Consider the following 14643-nt stretch of genomic DNA (forward strand, 5'->3'; position numbering starts at 1 on the left):
AAGATATGATGACTAGCTGCCTATAAGTATTGTAATGGTGCAAAAAGTCAAACTTCAGAGGCATGTTATCAATAGCCTTTATTGGAATGTAAATGTACATCCAAGCTTAGCTGCAGGAATCTGTGAGGGCAACGGATGTAGGATAACAAAACTGTATAAGAAAATTGTACAACCTTGTATGGTTGTCTATATAGGAGTAACGAGGCCATTTTTAAAATGTAAGGAGTGGAAAGTACAGATAATTGTGTGAAAATGTAAGGAGTAGAAGTAAAAAGTCTGCTGTAAAATAATTACTCCAGTAAAGTATAGATACCCAAAATTTCTACTTAAGTAAGGTAACGAAGTATTTGTACTTCGTTACTTGACACCTCTGGTTACGAATAACTAAAAACAACTATTACATCTGTGACTGTGTTCCGACATTCAAGACAAATGATATCAGGAATGTTTTATTCACCCGTATATATTTTATTCAGTCTGGCATGTTAAAGAATGTAGCAGTATTTCATGGTTTTGCTCAATTGCAACATGTAGTCTTAATTTCAACTGTAGAGTCTTAATTTTTCAACACATACATATTCAGTCCATTAACAGTGCCAAGTAGAGGAAGTGTTGTCATCAAAATGAAACAATATGCTGCTGTCACAAAGTCCAACAACACTTAGAACTTCTTCCCTTTTCACCTTTGAGGTCGGTCCACTGAATTGTCCGCTCTAACAAAGCCACAGTTGGCTTTTCATTTGGCTTTTCTCTTGGCCTGTAATAAAAAAAGAAAAACTTTTGAATTCCAACCATCTATAGCCACAGCATGAGACCAGCAGGATGATGATCGCCTTTGTCACTTACTGCATTTGTGAAGCAGGTCTTCAGTGCTTCAAATTCCTTGGCACACATGTCCTTCCTTAGCTCCTGTCTGCCTGTTGTGGTAGCAGCCACACACTTCCCATACGTCGCTGCCTAAATCACACGTTGACAAAGGAAAATAAATGTATCTTTGTCACTGTGTGTCCAGGATAGTGGGTGACTTAGTGATTTACAAGAACAATTCACATATAAAATGATAATTCTCTTCTCTGTTATTCTACTGTCTGCTGACCTCTTGTGTTTGTTTCAGCACATCGTTAGCCATTCTCACTACATAGTTTCTTTGCCCTACGACTTTAGTGAGGACATATTGTACATTATGTGTATACTGCATGTGTAACGTACTGTAAGTGCTCTTCATTATTGCTATTACTCTTTCATTATATCTTATTTTATTTTACAAATGCTTATCCTATGCAAATTGATTACTTCATAATTTTCAAACAATTACTGTTTGTGTAGCATAGAGTGGTAACGTTAAAGGTGCTCTAAGTGATGTGACGCATTTTTTAGGCTACAACATTTTTCGTCACATACAGCAAACATCTCCTCACTATCCGCTAGCTGCCTGCCCCCTGAACACACTGTAAAAAAAACACGGTCTCTGTAGACAGCCCAGGGGCAACAAAAACAAACTGCGCCAACCTGCCCAACAAACCATAACAAACAGTGTTCCAGCCAATAACTGACAAGAAGGAGCTGGTTGAGCCATCACTGCAGCAGTGTTAGCACGTAGGCTACTCCCACAATGCATATTCATGACTCAACCAGCGCCTTCTTGTCGGTTATTGGCTGGAACACTGTTTGTTATGGTTCGTTGGGCAGGTTGGCGCAGTTTGTTTTTGTTGCCGTTTGTGGAGCCTGGGCTGTCTACAGAAACCGCGTTTTTTTTTTTTACAGTTTGTTCAGGGGACAGGCAGCTAGCGGATAGTGTGGAGATGTTTTCTGTATGTGACAAAAAATGTTGTAGCCTAAAAAACGCGTCACATCACTTAGGGCACCTTTAAGTGCATTTCATTTTGCAGTCCTATATTGAGTAACGAGAAACTGTTTTCTGTGGCAGCATTGGCAGCTAGCTTCACTTAATGTGAACTATGTCTACGTTCAACACGTTCACAGAATTGCAGAGCACAACTCCCCTTGCTAAGCCATGGTAACAGTGCTTACCTCTCCTGCGCACTGTGCAAAAAGTTCGGGGAAAAGTCTCATTCTCTCTCGACTGCGAGTCCAGGCATTAGTCCCAGACATGGTTGCTGTTCGGGCGTTAACAGAGGCCCTTTTACGTTTTTAAGTCAACTGACGAGCAAGACAGAAGTGAACCGATGCTGATTCAGAAATGTACTAGCAAACATGTAAAGCATTTCAATAAAAAAAACTACACATAAAGCAACAGATGAAGCATTTCTGTAATACCATGGACAGCGCCATATTGTTGACCCTGTCATCAAGGAAACGTCCAGCAGGATATTCGGTAATGCGATTGGCGTTTGTCACCGTCAATCAAAATGTCAGCTCTAGCTTTCCTGAAGTTGATTCGCTGTTTTTCGACCTTTAGGCGTAACCACGACGCCAATAGACTTTAGGATAGCTACTTGCGGTTTCATTATTGGCTAGCTGTCACCTCGAGCTCCGCCTTCCCCTCGTACCCCTCAGAGGAAGATGAGTAACCCGCAGCCTGGATTGCTAAATCATGGCAACATTTCTGGAACGATTAGCTTTTCTTCAGAAAGTAAGTGCTGTTTACGGTCATTAACGTTACTTAGTTGTTAAAACCAGTAGCAGCTAAACGGAGCATGACGAGCATGACGTACGTTGACGTGTCCAATTGAAACTGTTAGCCAAGTGCCACCACTAGCTTGCTATTAGCCAGCTAACTTAGCTAACAGCAAGAAGAAACACCTTTGGCAATTGCACTCGTCTCCATGTCATTTCTCAGTTGACATGTCAGCTTGTTTCGTTGAAGTTGTAAAGCAGCAAACAGGCATACAGTACTGTTATAACTGCCTGTTTGGCCAATGCTAACCTGGTACTCAGATCCTGGTGTCATGCCAGGTTTGTGTCCATGTCAGTGTGTGTTTCACCGTTAATCAAACTGTTAGTACACAGGTTAGATTGTAATCACATGTTTTTGTTTGTGGACTGTGCAATACTCGTGGGATACAACACAGTCCTTTTAGTGTCAGCTTTGCACTTGTATCACATTTGTTTTACCATCATCTTTTCCACCAACCGAAGGTCCCGACTCTGATGAAGGCTACAGCAGATGATGAAAACCCCTGTCCTGGCTACCTTTTCCAAGAGATTGGAAGTATCCTTTGTCATCTTCTGTTGTGGCTCAGCGAGCAGCTGCAACCTCTGACAATAATGTACGATATATATGTTATATGTCAAATGGAAGATGACAGTTTAAGTCAGATGTTTGTTGTTTTTCAGAAAACCTAACAACAACTCTTCATTGAGAATATATGGATGGGAATCCATGGTTTAAATTTGAATCCAAAATCAGGACAGGATTTAAATTTTATTGCATAGATTGTATAAAATAGGTTTATTGCCCTTAGTAGGAGTTGGTAATTAAAAAAAGGGCACCTCTTACATTTCCACACATGAAGAGACACACCAGCAGGAACGTTTTCTTCATAGTTATGCTGTTATCTTCTGGTATTCTAACCAGGGAAGAATCACTTTGACTAAATCAAACATATTGAGTCCATTACGCTATGGTGTGAATATCCTTAACCATCATCACGCTGTAGAAATCTCCCACGAGTCTTCAGGTTGCGGTCAGTGTTTGTTGGAGTACCTTCTAGAGAGGCTGCAGGTGGAGTCCTGTCATGTCAAACTTAAGGTGAGAACAGTGTTATTATTCAAGTTTCTGTCTGTAATATGAAACTGTGAAGTGGAGCCATAATGTATTAAGTTTCAAATGTAGATGATTGTCCTCCCGTTCCTGTCTGTGAGTAACTCACTGTTCATGCTGCTGGTGTTTCAGGTGCTGAAGATCTTTGTCCATCTTTGCGGTCATGGCTCAAACCATTTCCTCACAGAACTTCGTAGGAACTCCACCTTCCTCCAGCAAGCATCAGGTCAGACATTGGTCACTTGTGCTTTTAGCTCTGATTTGTCTTCAACACGTTCACGGAATTGCAGAGCACAACTCCCCTTGCTAAGCCATGGCAACAGTGTGCATCTCTCCTGCGCACTGTGTAAAAAGTTCAGGGAAAAGTCTCATTCTCTCTCGACTGCGAGTCCAGGCATTTGACCCAGATATGGTCGCTGTTCGGGCGTTAACAGAGGTCCTTTTACATTGTTAAAGTGCTCATATTATGATTTTTGGCTTTTTCCCTTTCCTTTATTGTATTATATATCTTTTTGTGCATGTTATAGGTTTACAAAGTGAAAAAGCCCAAAGTCCACCCCAAAGGGACTTACCATCTTCCAGAGAAAACACTGTTCACAAACTGCTCCAACCAGCTCTATTGTAGTCCAGCCTTTACTTCCGTGACGAACGTGCGTCACTTTGTAACACGTTATAATGCTCGCCTAGCTGCTAGCATGGCACTCCCTCAGGCCAGCTACACACTGGATGCGTTGCGCGAGCGTGTCAGCTGCGTGGCGTGTCCGTTTTCATTTCAGCTCCCATGTTAACAGGTTAGAGCTGCCTATTTTTCACGCGACAATGTTGGAAGTGTTTCCAGGCAAAATAGAATAGGAAATGTTTATGTCATTTTGACACTAATACATAGTAATAAATGACATGTTGATGTTTGAAAGTATCTAGGTTTTGATATAAATGCAGATATAAATGTAATAAAAAAAAAAAAAATTGATTTTCTAATATTGCACCTGTCAATACAGAACGAAATATTCTGTAGCCTATTTTACCATCAATACTGCCGACGTTGTCTTTGCTGTAATCAAATCAGTATATATTTATGTATAACATGGTATTTCATTTTATCAATGGGAAACATACATGTGTACAGACAAGGCTAGCAGCAGCAGCACCGCGTCAGACGTTTCTGGTGTGTAAAAAATCCACGCAGCCGCCACGCAACAGAAACGCCACGCAGGCAGTGTGTAGCCGGCCTCATGCTCTGCAACTGACAAGCTAGCAGTACTTACTGCGCATGTGCAGCTACCAACAAAGATGGTACAGAAGTGAGATGTCTCACTCTGTAGCTAAAACAGAGAGCTCAACACACAGGGTGAAAAGAGGAGCTGCAGCAATGTGCAATTTGACAAAAAATATGGTGTTTTCTGAAAATTAAACCACATAAACCTATTCTGGTACAACCTCTAAATACAATTATGAACCTGAAAATGAGCATAATATGGGGGACTTTAAGTCAACTGACGAGTAAGATAGAAGTGAACCAATGCTGATTCACTGTTTATTAAATGTACTAGCAAACTTAAACGTAAAGCATTTAAATAAAAAATAAAAACATAAACCAGCAGATGAAGCATTTCTGTAAACCATGGACAGTGCCACAGTGTTGACCCTGTCATCAAGGAAACGTCCAGCAGGATATTCGGTAACAACATCGTTCACAACATAACCTGAACACTCACTCGCTGTCTGGTGTTTTGGCTTTTTAAGTTTACAGCGGCCCTCCTGATCCTATCCATGGCACAGCGTTGTACCAGAAAGTGAGAAATACAGCACAGGTAAGAGCAACAGTAAAGCTATATTTTATCATCATGTCAGTCCTATATCTGTGGCAGCTAGGCAATCAATTTGTACCTTTTTTTTCTATTTGCAGGAAGTGGCCAGGTTGCTTTTCACAGATACAATTTCGGCCAAAGGTGGCATCTCCCCGCTCAACCTAGCCCCCCCAACAGTGGGTGAGTAATAATTGTAGGCTGTAAGGACCGTACAGCCTACAATTATTTACTAAATCTTTTTTTAGGTTTACTCTATTTTACAAAACCTGTAAATAGCGTAAATGCCCTTTATACCCTCACATGTGTGTTGACTTGGTCTGGCTAATCAAACTAACAAACAGCTACAAAGAACAGGGTTGATTAGGCAAATAAAACACCTGTGCAGATGTTTTGCTGGATAGACATCAAGATTTTTGGAGGGGGCATTTTTAGGCCTTTATTTTCACAGGACAGATGAAGACATGAAAGGGAAGAGAGGGGGGGAATGACATGCAGCAAAGGGCTGCAGGTCGGAGTCGAACCCGCGGCCGCTGCGTCGAGGAGTGAACCTCTGTATATGTGCACCTGCTCTACCAACTGAGCTAACCTGGCCAGCTAACCTTTTCACTGTCATATGTAATAATAATGTTCATCATCTGAAATATTAGAGAGAGCAGAGTGTCTATAAGGAGCTGGAATGATTTAAATCAAGTACATAAGGTTCTTTGTATTTTGTAAACTGAAAGCCTTGAGTACAATAGGTCCCCTGTGTCTTTCTGTCCAGGTATGGGTTCAGCAACCTCCCACAGGTCAGGAATGCAGGGCTTTGGGTACAGTCCAGGAAAGCAGGGGGCAGGTGAGTGATAGACCACCACGCATACGCCGACACAAATCCAGTCAAACTTATCTTCTGTGTACATTTCTGGACCTTTTATGTCTGTACCTGGGCCTCCCAGCAGGCAGTGACTCACTCCTGGATAAGATCCAGAAAGCTGCAGAGGTAATGGCCAGTGCTGTCCTTCCCCCAACTGAACACCAGGGCATCCGTCTCCATGACAACCATTACCGGGCCGTAGTTGCGCCGTCCGCTCCCATAGAGGTGGCGGTGCCTGCGTGTGCCTATAACCTGCCTGCTCGAACACCAGAAGGTGAGACATTGTTGGTGTGATGGAAAGCTGGGCTTCCGGTTTCTAAATAGTAGGCTTGAATCTCAAATATATTGGCGGTGTATGAATCATTGATCTGCTCACTATGTAGCAGTGTGGCAAGACTTATTTGCGTATGATTAAAAATGTTCATTTTGACACCTAACTACCGTGTGTCTTTACCACACAGCATTGACCCAGCGGTGCCCAGGGCAGGTAGGAGGCGGCTGGGAAGAGGCCGACAGCTGCAACAGCTCCTCTCACAACTCTTCTCAGGACACCACAACTAACAGCAGGGCCTCTGTGGGCAGCAAGTCAGCTGGTACCGGGAGTCATTCGGGGGCCAGTAGAGAGAGCAGTGGGGACCTATCGGAACGGTGAGTGTCTAAAATCACACTGTAGTCCCATTTGAGAGCTGGTGGATTAGTCTTTGAATGTCCAGTGTTAGCATAAGATAACACACATGTTCTCACTTTCTCCACATCATTGTCATTTCTGCCTCACACACTGGTCTGGTATCCAGGGTGGAAGCTTTGCAGTTGGGGGACTGTGGCCAGGAGATGGCGCTAATCAGCAGGCTGACTGAAGGATCCAGAGTTTTTCTGTCCAGAGAGGAGAGCCAGCACTTCATTAAAGAGTCAGTGCATCTCAAATCAGACTGAGAATACTGCTTATTCTCCTTTTTTCAAATAAACTGTATTATTTGTCTATTTTCTTTCTAAATGGCCTGATTTCTTGTCTTCTGTCAGGTGCTCCATTCTCAACTGCGAGGTCGTGGTGGAGTTGCTCTCAAGCAAGCTTCAGGATCCCTCAAACACTGTTAAGATGGTAGCAATGGTTAAAATTCACCAAAGATCTAGGTTTTCTTTATTCTAGCGTGCAATCCTAATATACATATCTTGTTTGTCCTTTCAATCCTGCAGCGGGCACTATGTGCTGAGTCATGCCTCATGACCTCTGACCTCCTCTCTCTGGAACAAATGTTTGGAGCTACACATCGAAGGCTCCGCCAGCTGAGCGACGGGGCTCCAGGACCTGTGGCCAACAAAGCCACCAAGGTAAGAGAGAGAAATAAAGAGAAACCTACACACATGGTGAAGACTGATAGAACAGAACTAGATAATACTCAAAATGAGGGTGTATTTTTTTTTAATTTTATCACCTCTTACCAGATCCTGCGACAGTTTAAGGCTCTGATGGGTGGGTCTGTTCACGCTCCGAGGCAGGATACAGCCAACAGCAGCCATCAGGCAACAACTAATCAGCTTCCCACATCGACATACTCAGACCCTTTACGCCCAGCCTACTCTGCTGACAACACCAACCACAACCATTATCAGCCTGACATCCCACCAAATTACCCATCTTCCCCCTGTGGTCTGGCCTTGGACCAAAGAGACTCCTCAGGGGAGCTGATGAATGACGGCCATGAGGAGAAACGTTCTCCTAATCTGCGTGAGTTACTGCAAAACCAGGTGGAGCCAGTCAAGACTGCCAAGTTTAAATTTGTTGCTGAAGAATCCGAGCCTAACGCAGATAGGAGCTCTTCCCCTCCAGCTGAGCCTCAGGGTGGGCAGCCGTGTCCCAGCAAACTGTCTCTGTTCAGCGGTATGGAGCTGGTGACTAAGGGGAAGCCCCTGTGTAAAAGAGAGACGTCCCAGACAGAGACGGACACGATGGGCTACAGCTTAAGGGAGAATCCAGCTGGGCATAACAGTATCGGCATCAGTGAAACCAGCGACGACGCTCCTTTAATTTGCAATTCAGTTGCATGTGATAGCAGCCAACCCGTATCTGCCTTCTCGTTTCTCAACTTTTAAACACTGACTGACCAACATTTTACGGTTGGGACTGTCACAGTTAAACCAATGATGTCTTCATGTATATCCTTCTAAGAAATCTATTTAATTTTTTAAACCAAGATCAGATAACTATACAGTATATAAACAGCAGGTTCACAGTTATGTTTGGATTTTTTGTTCTTATCTGTATGGTGCCTCTTTGGAAATTGTATTTAAGCAGCAGATTGGGCTAAGGGACAGAAATTTAGGACACGTAACCATAGTCCTATTAGTTAGTGCAATCCACAGTTGGCATGAGAACCCCCTCACCTGTCATACGGGAGGACTATGAGGTCTGTAAACGATGTTGCTGAGGTCTAATTTCTCAAACATATTTAACAAGCGTGGTAGACTTGCATTACAGGTTATTATTGACAGTTGCTTTATCTCAGGATTCCTTTAAGCTAACTGAAACTGTTGCGCCTCTGCAGAACCTCTGAGGGAGAATCCCTTGATTTGTAATTTGCACTACAATTGCTTTTGTTATGGACTCGTAAAACCTACAAATGAGAGTTGTCTTCCATATTTTTTGGTACTAAACTATTATGTCAGTGTAAATGTTATGAGTGTTAGTTTACAAATTATTTATTATGTTTACCCCTGTATTGATTAAAACATACCAGTGAGAATGGTTGTAGAGTGCATGTATATGATTAAAGACTAGTTTGGAGAACTGACGGAGGAACTCATTATTGACATGTTCTGTGTGAATAACCAATGTGCGGAACATCTGCCATCAGCAAAATGCAAAAAAATATCAGTAACTTCATGAACGGTTGCTTGTGTAACCAAATAAAAGGCAAATTACCTTCACTATCTCAACAACGTTGTTTCAGTTACATACTGTACTGTGGCGTTGAGGACTGTGGAATGTGGTACGCACACTACATGCCAAAATGGTAAGCCAACCTACCGATACATACAATGAACGCTACTGATGTATTTTGTTTCAGTGAACACAAGCTATGCTGTTGCACATGCTGAATAAAACCTGCTGTATTTTTGTTACAGCACTAACTACTACATAAATGAGTCTTGTTCTACTGTATTTAAATGGTATGAGTGACATGTGCAGACATAACTTTCAGCAACACTTTATTTCAACGCCAAATGAATTGGAAAATTATGAATCACTTTCACCACTCTCATCACTTTATTTGCAACACAGTGTTTCTGGTCATATTGAACCATACAGAAACAAGTATGGCTGGCAGGCATATGACGCATACACACACGTGTAAAATGTTATAGAAATAAACACATGGTTACAAACGTATTGAGAGAGCTTTTTCTTGAGGCTTTTTTCGTTAGACGCACTGTGCTGAGCATTACACTGCCTGAGCCGCAGACTCCAGTGCCTGCTCTCACAGCTCTATAATTAGCCAGGGTCTAATCTGAGGTTGGATTTTGAGGCTCATGAAGAATCTCTGTTCCATTACCTTAAACCCATTGACCTGCCACGCCAAAACATTTTGGATTCATTCAGATAGTGAAAGTAACTGCAATACACTATAATTTAACGTTGTCACTTTGGTTGGAGAAAACAAAGAAGGCCTATAATGTTATTTTACTGAATTGTTTTAATAATGCTCCTTGGAAGTTAATCCATTAGCCTTCATGAACTTCCTTTGTGAATAGGATCACAACAACTCCCCCTTCACAGACACAAACATGCGGCTGACTTCCTCAGTCGAGAGTAAACAGAATGAGGAGTTATTGAGTAAAGTGCTTAGCTTTATATCATTTTGCAAGCACTTTGGTTCATCACACCTTTCTTGTGATTAGCACCAATGAAAATGTCCACGCATCAACGCACGCATGTAAAGAGAGCAATACCTCTTTATAAAGTGCACAGGGTGCGTGCACACACACATACACACAAACACACTTACACATCAACACTGCACAAAAAAACCACAGTGGTTGGGCCATGGAAAGGCGGATGTGCTTATGGTCTTAACAAATGGTACAAGGTGAGGTGGGGATGAGCCTTTGTGCCCAAAATCTGTAAACCTCCACACATCATCCCCTTCCCCCTGACCCGAGGGTGTCGCTTGAGGCTTTCAAGGAGGAGCCACAGTGCCAGTAGTGTCAGCACTGATGGGCGAGGGACAAGAGGCCAGGAGAGGGGTCAGAGGTCACCGTCATGTTGAGCCTGGACGCCCTCTGGTCTGCAGACTACTGAAGTGCGCCTCCCTCAGGACTCTGTTGATGTAGTCGTAGGACACACTGCTGCCGTCGCCATGGAAACCATGCTGCAAGGAGCTCCCAGAGTCTTCAGGCTTTGGGCTGAGGGAGTACTGGGTGGTGCAGTTGTTCTGGCTGTGTATGCATGGCCTGGCGCTGACCACTATTGCTCTCTCTGGACTACTGATCCCATTACTGCTGTCGCTGCAGGAAGACTGTAAAACCAGGACAGAGATCTGAATTGTAGTTTTGTGGATGGATGCAGAAGCATTGCATGTAGAGTCATAAGTATGTATACACATGATGCCAGGCTGCTTGCTCCATCAATACAGTAAATGTCAATGGGCTTTACATTAGATAGAGCATAAATGACCTTGGCGGATTTATCCGTTCCCTGAAGAGGATTTCCATCACACTATCAAATGAAATCTGGGTAAACCTACATCTGTGTGATGGTCTAAAGATGAATATAAAGATCAATTCAGTCTCACCTCTGAATCCAAATCTGACACAAGCAGGCTGGTACCCCCTCCTGATCTCTTGGCCTGAGGACTCAGCTGTTGGTCCTCCTCACTGTCACAGCTACGGTGACGTTTCCTGTACAAAACAGAAATGGAAGGAAGGAACAGAGTGTTGTGAGTGCATAGGACAGTAGAGTAAACTTAAAAGTGAAGGAGACAGTGTGACAGAAACTATGTAGGCATGCGTTAAGAGATTGGGCAGAGAAAGGAAGAGTATAAGAAAGAGAGAACATGAAGAGGAACCAAAAATAGCAACACACACTCATATCAGGCAGTTACATGATCAGACATGTGGCGCTCCCATTATGAAAACACATTGATTAACATAGCTACATTCACTGGGGAACACACAGTGTGGATATTACATATATACTGCTTTAACAGCCTAAATTGTCTAGTTCTTGGCTTTTGATTACTGTAATACGTGATTTTGTTACAATGTTGCATTACATGTGATACAATTATTATATTGTGTGCAATGATGAGGCTGTAATAATGACGTCGAAGATGTGTAAAAATGGTTACTCCCGTTACCTGCTGTCAGTCAGCATTTCTGCAGTCTTGACGTATGTTTTTGGCCCCAAAAAAAAAGGTTGACACTCCTTGTGAGCCCGGATTGCGATATCTTATTTTAAAGCTTTGGCTTAGCTACTGCTCCACGACCATTTCGTAGAAACTCAGTATGGCAAGATCCCTGTTATCTCATCAGAAAGTCATGTGAGTGACCAATCTCCGGCTGAAGCACAGGTCGCTGTAGGAAAGCACAAACCTTAGCTATGAGCTAGTTCGGACCTGTCACTGTTCCAAGTCCAGTCCGCCCTGCCTACGCCTCGGTTGTGGAACAAACTGCTGCTGGGCGTCCGAAAGCTAACCAGCTAACGTTAACTAAAGGTATTCTCGTTTACGCAGTGAAATCTCGAGTAACTACACCAGTCATGAAAGCATAGGGAGCAAGCTAGCCTGCTAGCTGCTACAGTGCAATGTTGTATGAGCTAGCTAACTACTTTTAGCTAACTGAAAGTTCTTCCGCTTTCGTTTTCCGTCAACTTGCCGTTAGTCGTGGTTAAGGTTAACCGTTACCTTGACTTGACAGCACTCCGACGCAAGAAACTAGCTAGATAAGTGCAGTTTAAATACATTCGATTTTAATGTTGTCTGAAGTAGGATAACCTAGCTATATTCCGAGGTCGTTAGCTAGGTGTGTAGCAGGCAGCGAGCTTTTCTTCTTTGGTCGTCAGTCAACGTTTCCCGAAGTGAAGAGCTCCACCCCTCTGTTTACCTGACGTCACCACAAAGCGGAAACGGCTTCCAGTGTCAATGGCGTCAACCTCAACCGTGGATGTATTAAGAGAACCTCAACATGGTGAGCATATTGTGTTTTTTCCCCCACTAATAAGTTAATTAAGGTTGTTTTTTTTTTTTATTTGTTGAGGACAGGCTTTTGCGTTGTTGAACGGAAGTACATGTAAGGGTTAATGCCACGCGAGGTGTCTATTAGGTACGTTAGTCAACGTCGACGACGTGTGAATTGTTTAATGGGTCGTTTATTATTGTGGATTAATTGACAGTGTTTTCTAAAGTTCCATATTGACATGCACCTTAGCTACATAGGCAGACTGATAGGCCTATCTATGTGAGTCATTGAGATTTATTTAATTTAATATTTTTTCCTCGTCTTTCCTAACCCGTCCCTCCCTGCCCTCTAACGTGATTTCTGTTTTAATTTAATTTAGTTTAATATGGCTTTTCAGTTAACCGCTTTGTTCACCTGTCTACCATATAAGTTACAGAGGGGATACACAAAATATCAGGCCGTTTTTTCACCTGATATTTTGTGTATCCCCTCCCCTAACATGCAAAGGGTCTGTCCTGTCACCATGTGTGTTATTTTCTGACTTTACCAGAGGCCTGTACTACGAAGCGAGATTTGGCGTTAACGAGCTAACTTCAGGCTCAACCCAGGGTTTTCTGTACTACGAAGGTGGATCACTTGTGATCGGGTTCAATCGCCGTGGTAACTCATGCTGAACGCCTAACCTGGTCGGGAGCAGGTTATGTTGGAGATTAGAGATCAACCGGTGTAAAAGCACCGCCCACTGACCAATCAATACTCGACTGATAACGGCGTCACCGTTCTTAGAAGATCAGCTGGAGCTCGGTTCGCGGAGAGAGAGAGAGAGGTGCGCTCATAAAAGTTAAAACATTTAGAGACCGACAACCCCGTTAACATTCCCTGATGGGTATTTTTATGAAAGATATAGATTTTCAACTGCGGTCAAGCCAGCCGACACTCGGATCTACGTGGTCAAATCAGCCGACACTAAACTTGTAATGCGCTCTTATTCCGGCACGCGTGGTAAATGCATTCAAACGGCCCAGATCGAGTAGCGAAGTTGGCGAGATGATGCACATTGGACTACTTCCGGTTTTCAAAATAAGATGTTAATACAACGTACATATGAAAACTAGTAATGGATTATATTCACCAGAAGTAAAATATATGTAACCTGTGTCTGTCCTTTATACAAAAAAATGAGTGAATTGTGAAAGGAATGTATAGTTTGAGTTTACAAGAATACAACAATAATTCCAGACTGATTTATTTCAGGGGACACCTCTGACTACACCCATATTTAAAATCAGGCAATTAAACGGTATCAATTTGGAGATTTTTGAAGCAAAGTCCCATACTTCTGCTGTGAAATGACTAAAAAAATTAATTTGGAGGTGCTATAAAAAGACTTTGGTCCATAGTTCCAGGCAATGACTGACATATTTGTGTACAGGGCATCACTTAATACTGTCATACTGAAAATCAAACATTTTTACTGTATAATTTTGGAGATTTCTGGAAGCAAAGTCCCATACTTCTGCTGTGAAATGACTCAAAATGTGAATTTGGAGGTGCTATAAAAAGACTTTGGTCCATAGTACCAGGCAATGACTGACATATTTGAGTACAGGGCATCACTTAATACTGTCATACTGAAAATCAAACATTTTTACTGTATAATTTTGGAGATTTCTGGAAGCAAAGTCCCATACTTCTGCTGTGAAATGACTAAAAAAATTAATTTGGAGGTGCTATAAAAAGACTTTGGTCCATAGTTCCAGGCAATGACTGACATATTTGAGTACAGGGCATCACTTAATACGGTCATACTGAAAATCAAACATTTTTACTGTATAATTTTGGAGATTTCTGGAAGCAAAGTCCCTTACAGCTGCTGTAAAATGACTCAAAATGTGAATTTGGAGGTGCTATAAAAAGACTTTGGTCCATAGTTCCAGGCAATGACTGACATATTTGTGTACAGGGCATCACTTAATACTGTCATACTGAAAATCAAACAATTTTACTGTATAATTTTGAAGATTTTTGGAAGCAAAGTCCCATACTTCTGCTGTAAAATTACTCAAAATATGAATTTGGAGGTG

The 14643-nt window shown here is 42.3% G+C and overlaps 3 protein-coding genes across 5 annotated transcripts; 1 reads left to right on the forward strand and 2 right to left on the reverse strand.

Annotated features, from left to right (window-relative positions):
* Positions 1–433: 433 nt before the first annotated feature.
* On the reverse strand, positions 434–2335 carry ndufaf8 (NADH:ubiquinone oxidoreductase complex assembly factor 8). Its single transcript, XM_031291439.2, has 3 exons — positions 2032–2335; positions 847–957; positions 434–757 (listed from the first exon to the last, which is right to left on the reverse strand). Exons 1-3 carry the CDS (start codon positions 2110–2112, stop codon positions 737–739), a joined length of 213 nt encoding a protein of 70 aa, XP_031147299.1. The 5' UTR covers positions 2113–2335; the 3' UTR covers positions 434–736.
* Positions 2336–2353: 18 nt separating this feature from the next.
* On the forward strand, positions 2354–9319 carry tepsin (TEPSIN adaptor related protein complex 4 accessory protein). Of its 3 annotated transcripts, none has more exons than XM_031291427.2 (13): positions 2354–2593; positions 3100–3172; positions 3621–3712; positions 3857–3950; positions 5468–5535; positions 5631–5712; positions 6296–6367; positions 6468–6659; positions 6847–7033; positions 7180–7293; positions 7406–7484; positions 7580–7714; positions 7829–9319. In XM_031291427.2, exons 1-13 carry the CDS (start codon positions 2555–2557, stop codon positions 8474–8476), a joined length of 1875 nt encoding a protein of 624 aa, XP_031147287.1. In that variant the 5' UTR covers positions 2354–2554; the 3' UTR covers positions 8477–9319. The 3 variants fall into 3 exon arrangements, with proteins under 3 accessions (XP_031147287.1, XP_031147289.1, XP_031147288.1); XM_031291429.2 differs by having other exon boundaries at positions 7406–7475; XM_031291428.2 differs by having other exon boundaries at positions 6471–6659.
* A 301-nt stretch (positions 9320–9620) lies between these two features.
* Positions 9621–12486, reverse strand: si:dkey-21c1.1 (protein FAM104A-like). Its single transcript, XM_031291437.2, has 3 exons — positions 11740–12486; positions 11176–11281; positions 9621–10899 (listed from the first exon to the last, which is right to left on the reverse strand). The coding sequence occupies exons 1-3, from the start codon at positions 11754–11756 to the stop codon at positions 10642–10644; spliced, it is 381 nt and encodes a 126-aa protein (XP_031147297.1). The 5' UTR covers positions 11757–12486; the 3' UTR covers positions 9621–10641.
* Positions 12487–14643: the final 2157 nt, after the last annotated feature.

Source organism: Sander lucioperca, chromosome 22, assembly GCF_008315115.2.
Source record: "Sander lucioperca isolate FBNREF2018 chromosome 22, SLUC_FBN_1.2, whole genome shotgun sequence".
Classification (NCBI taxonomy): domain Eukaryota; kingdom Metazoa; phylum Chordata; class Actinopteri; order Perciformes; family Percidae; genus Sander; species Sander lucioperca.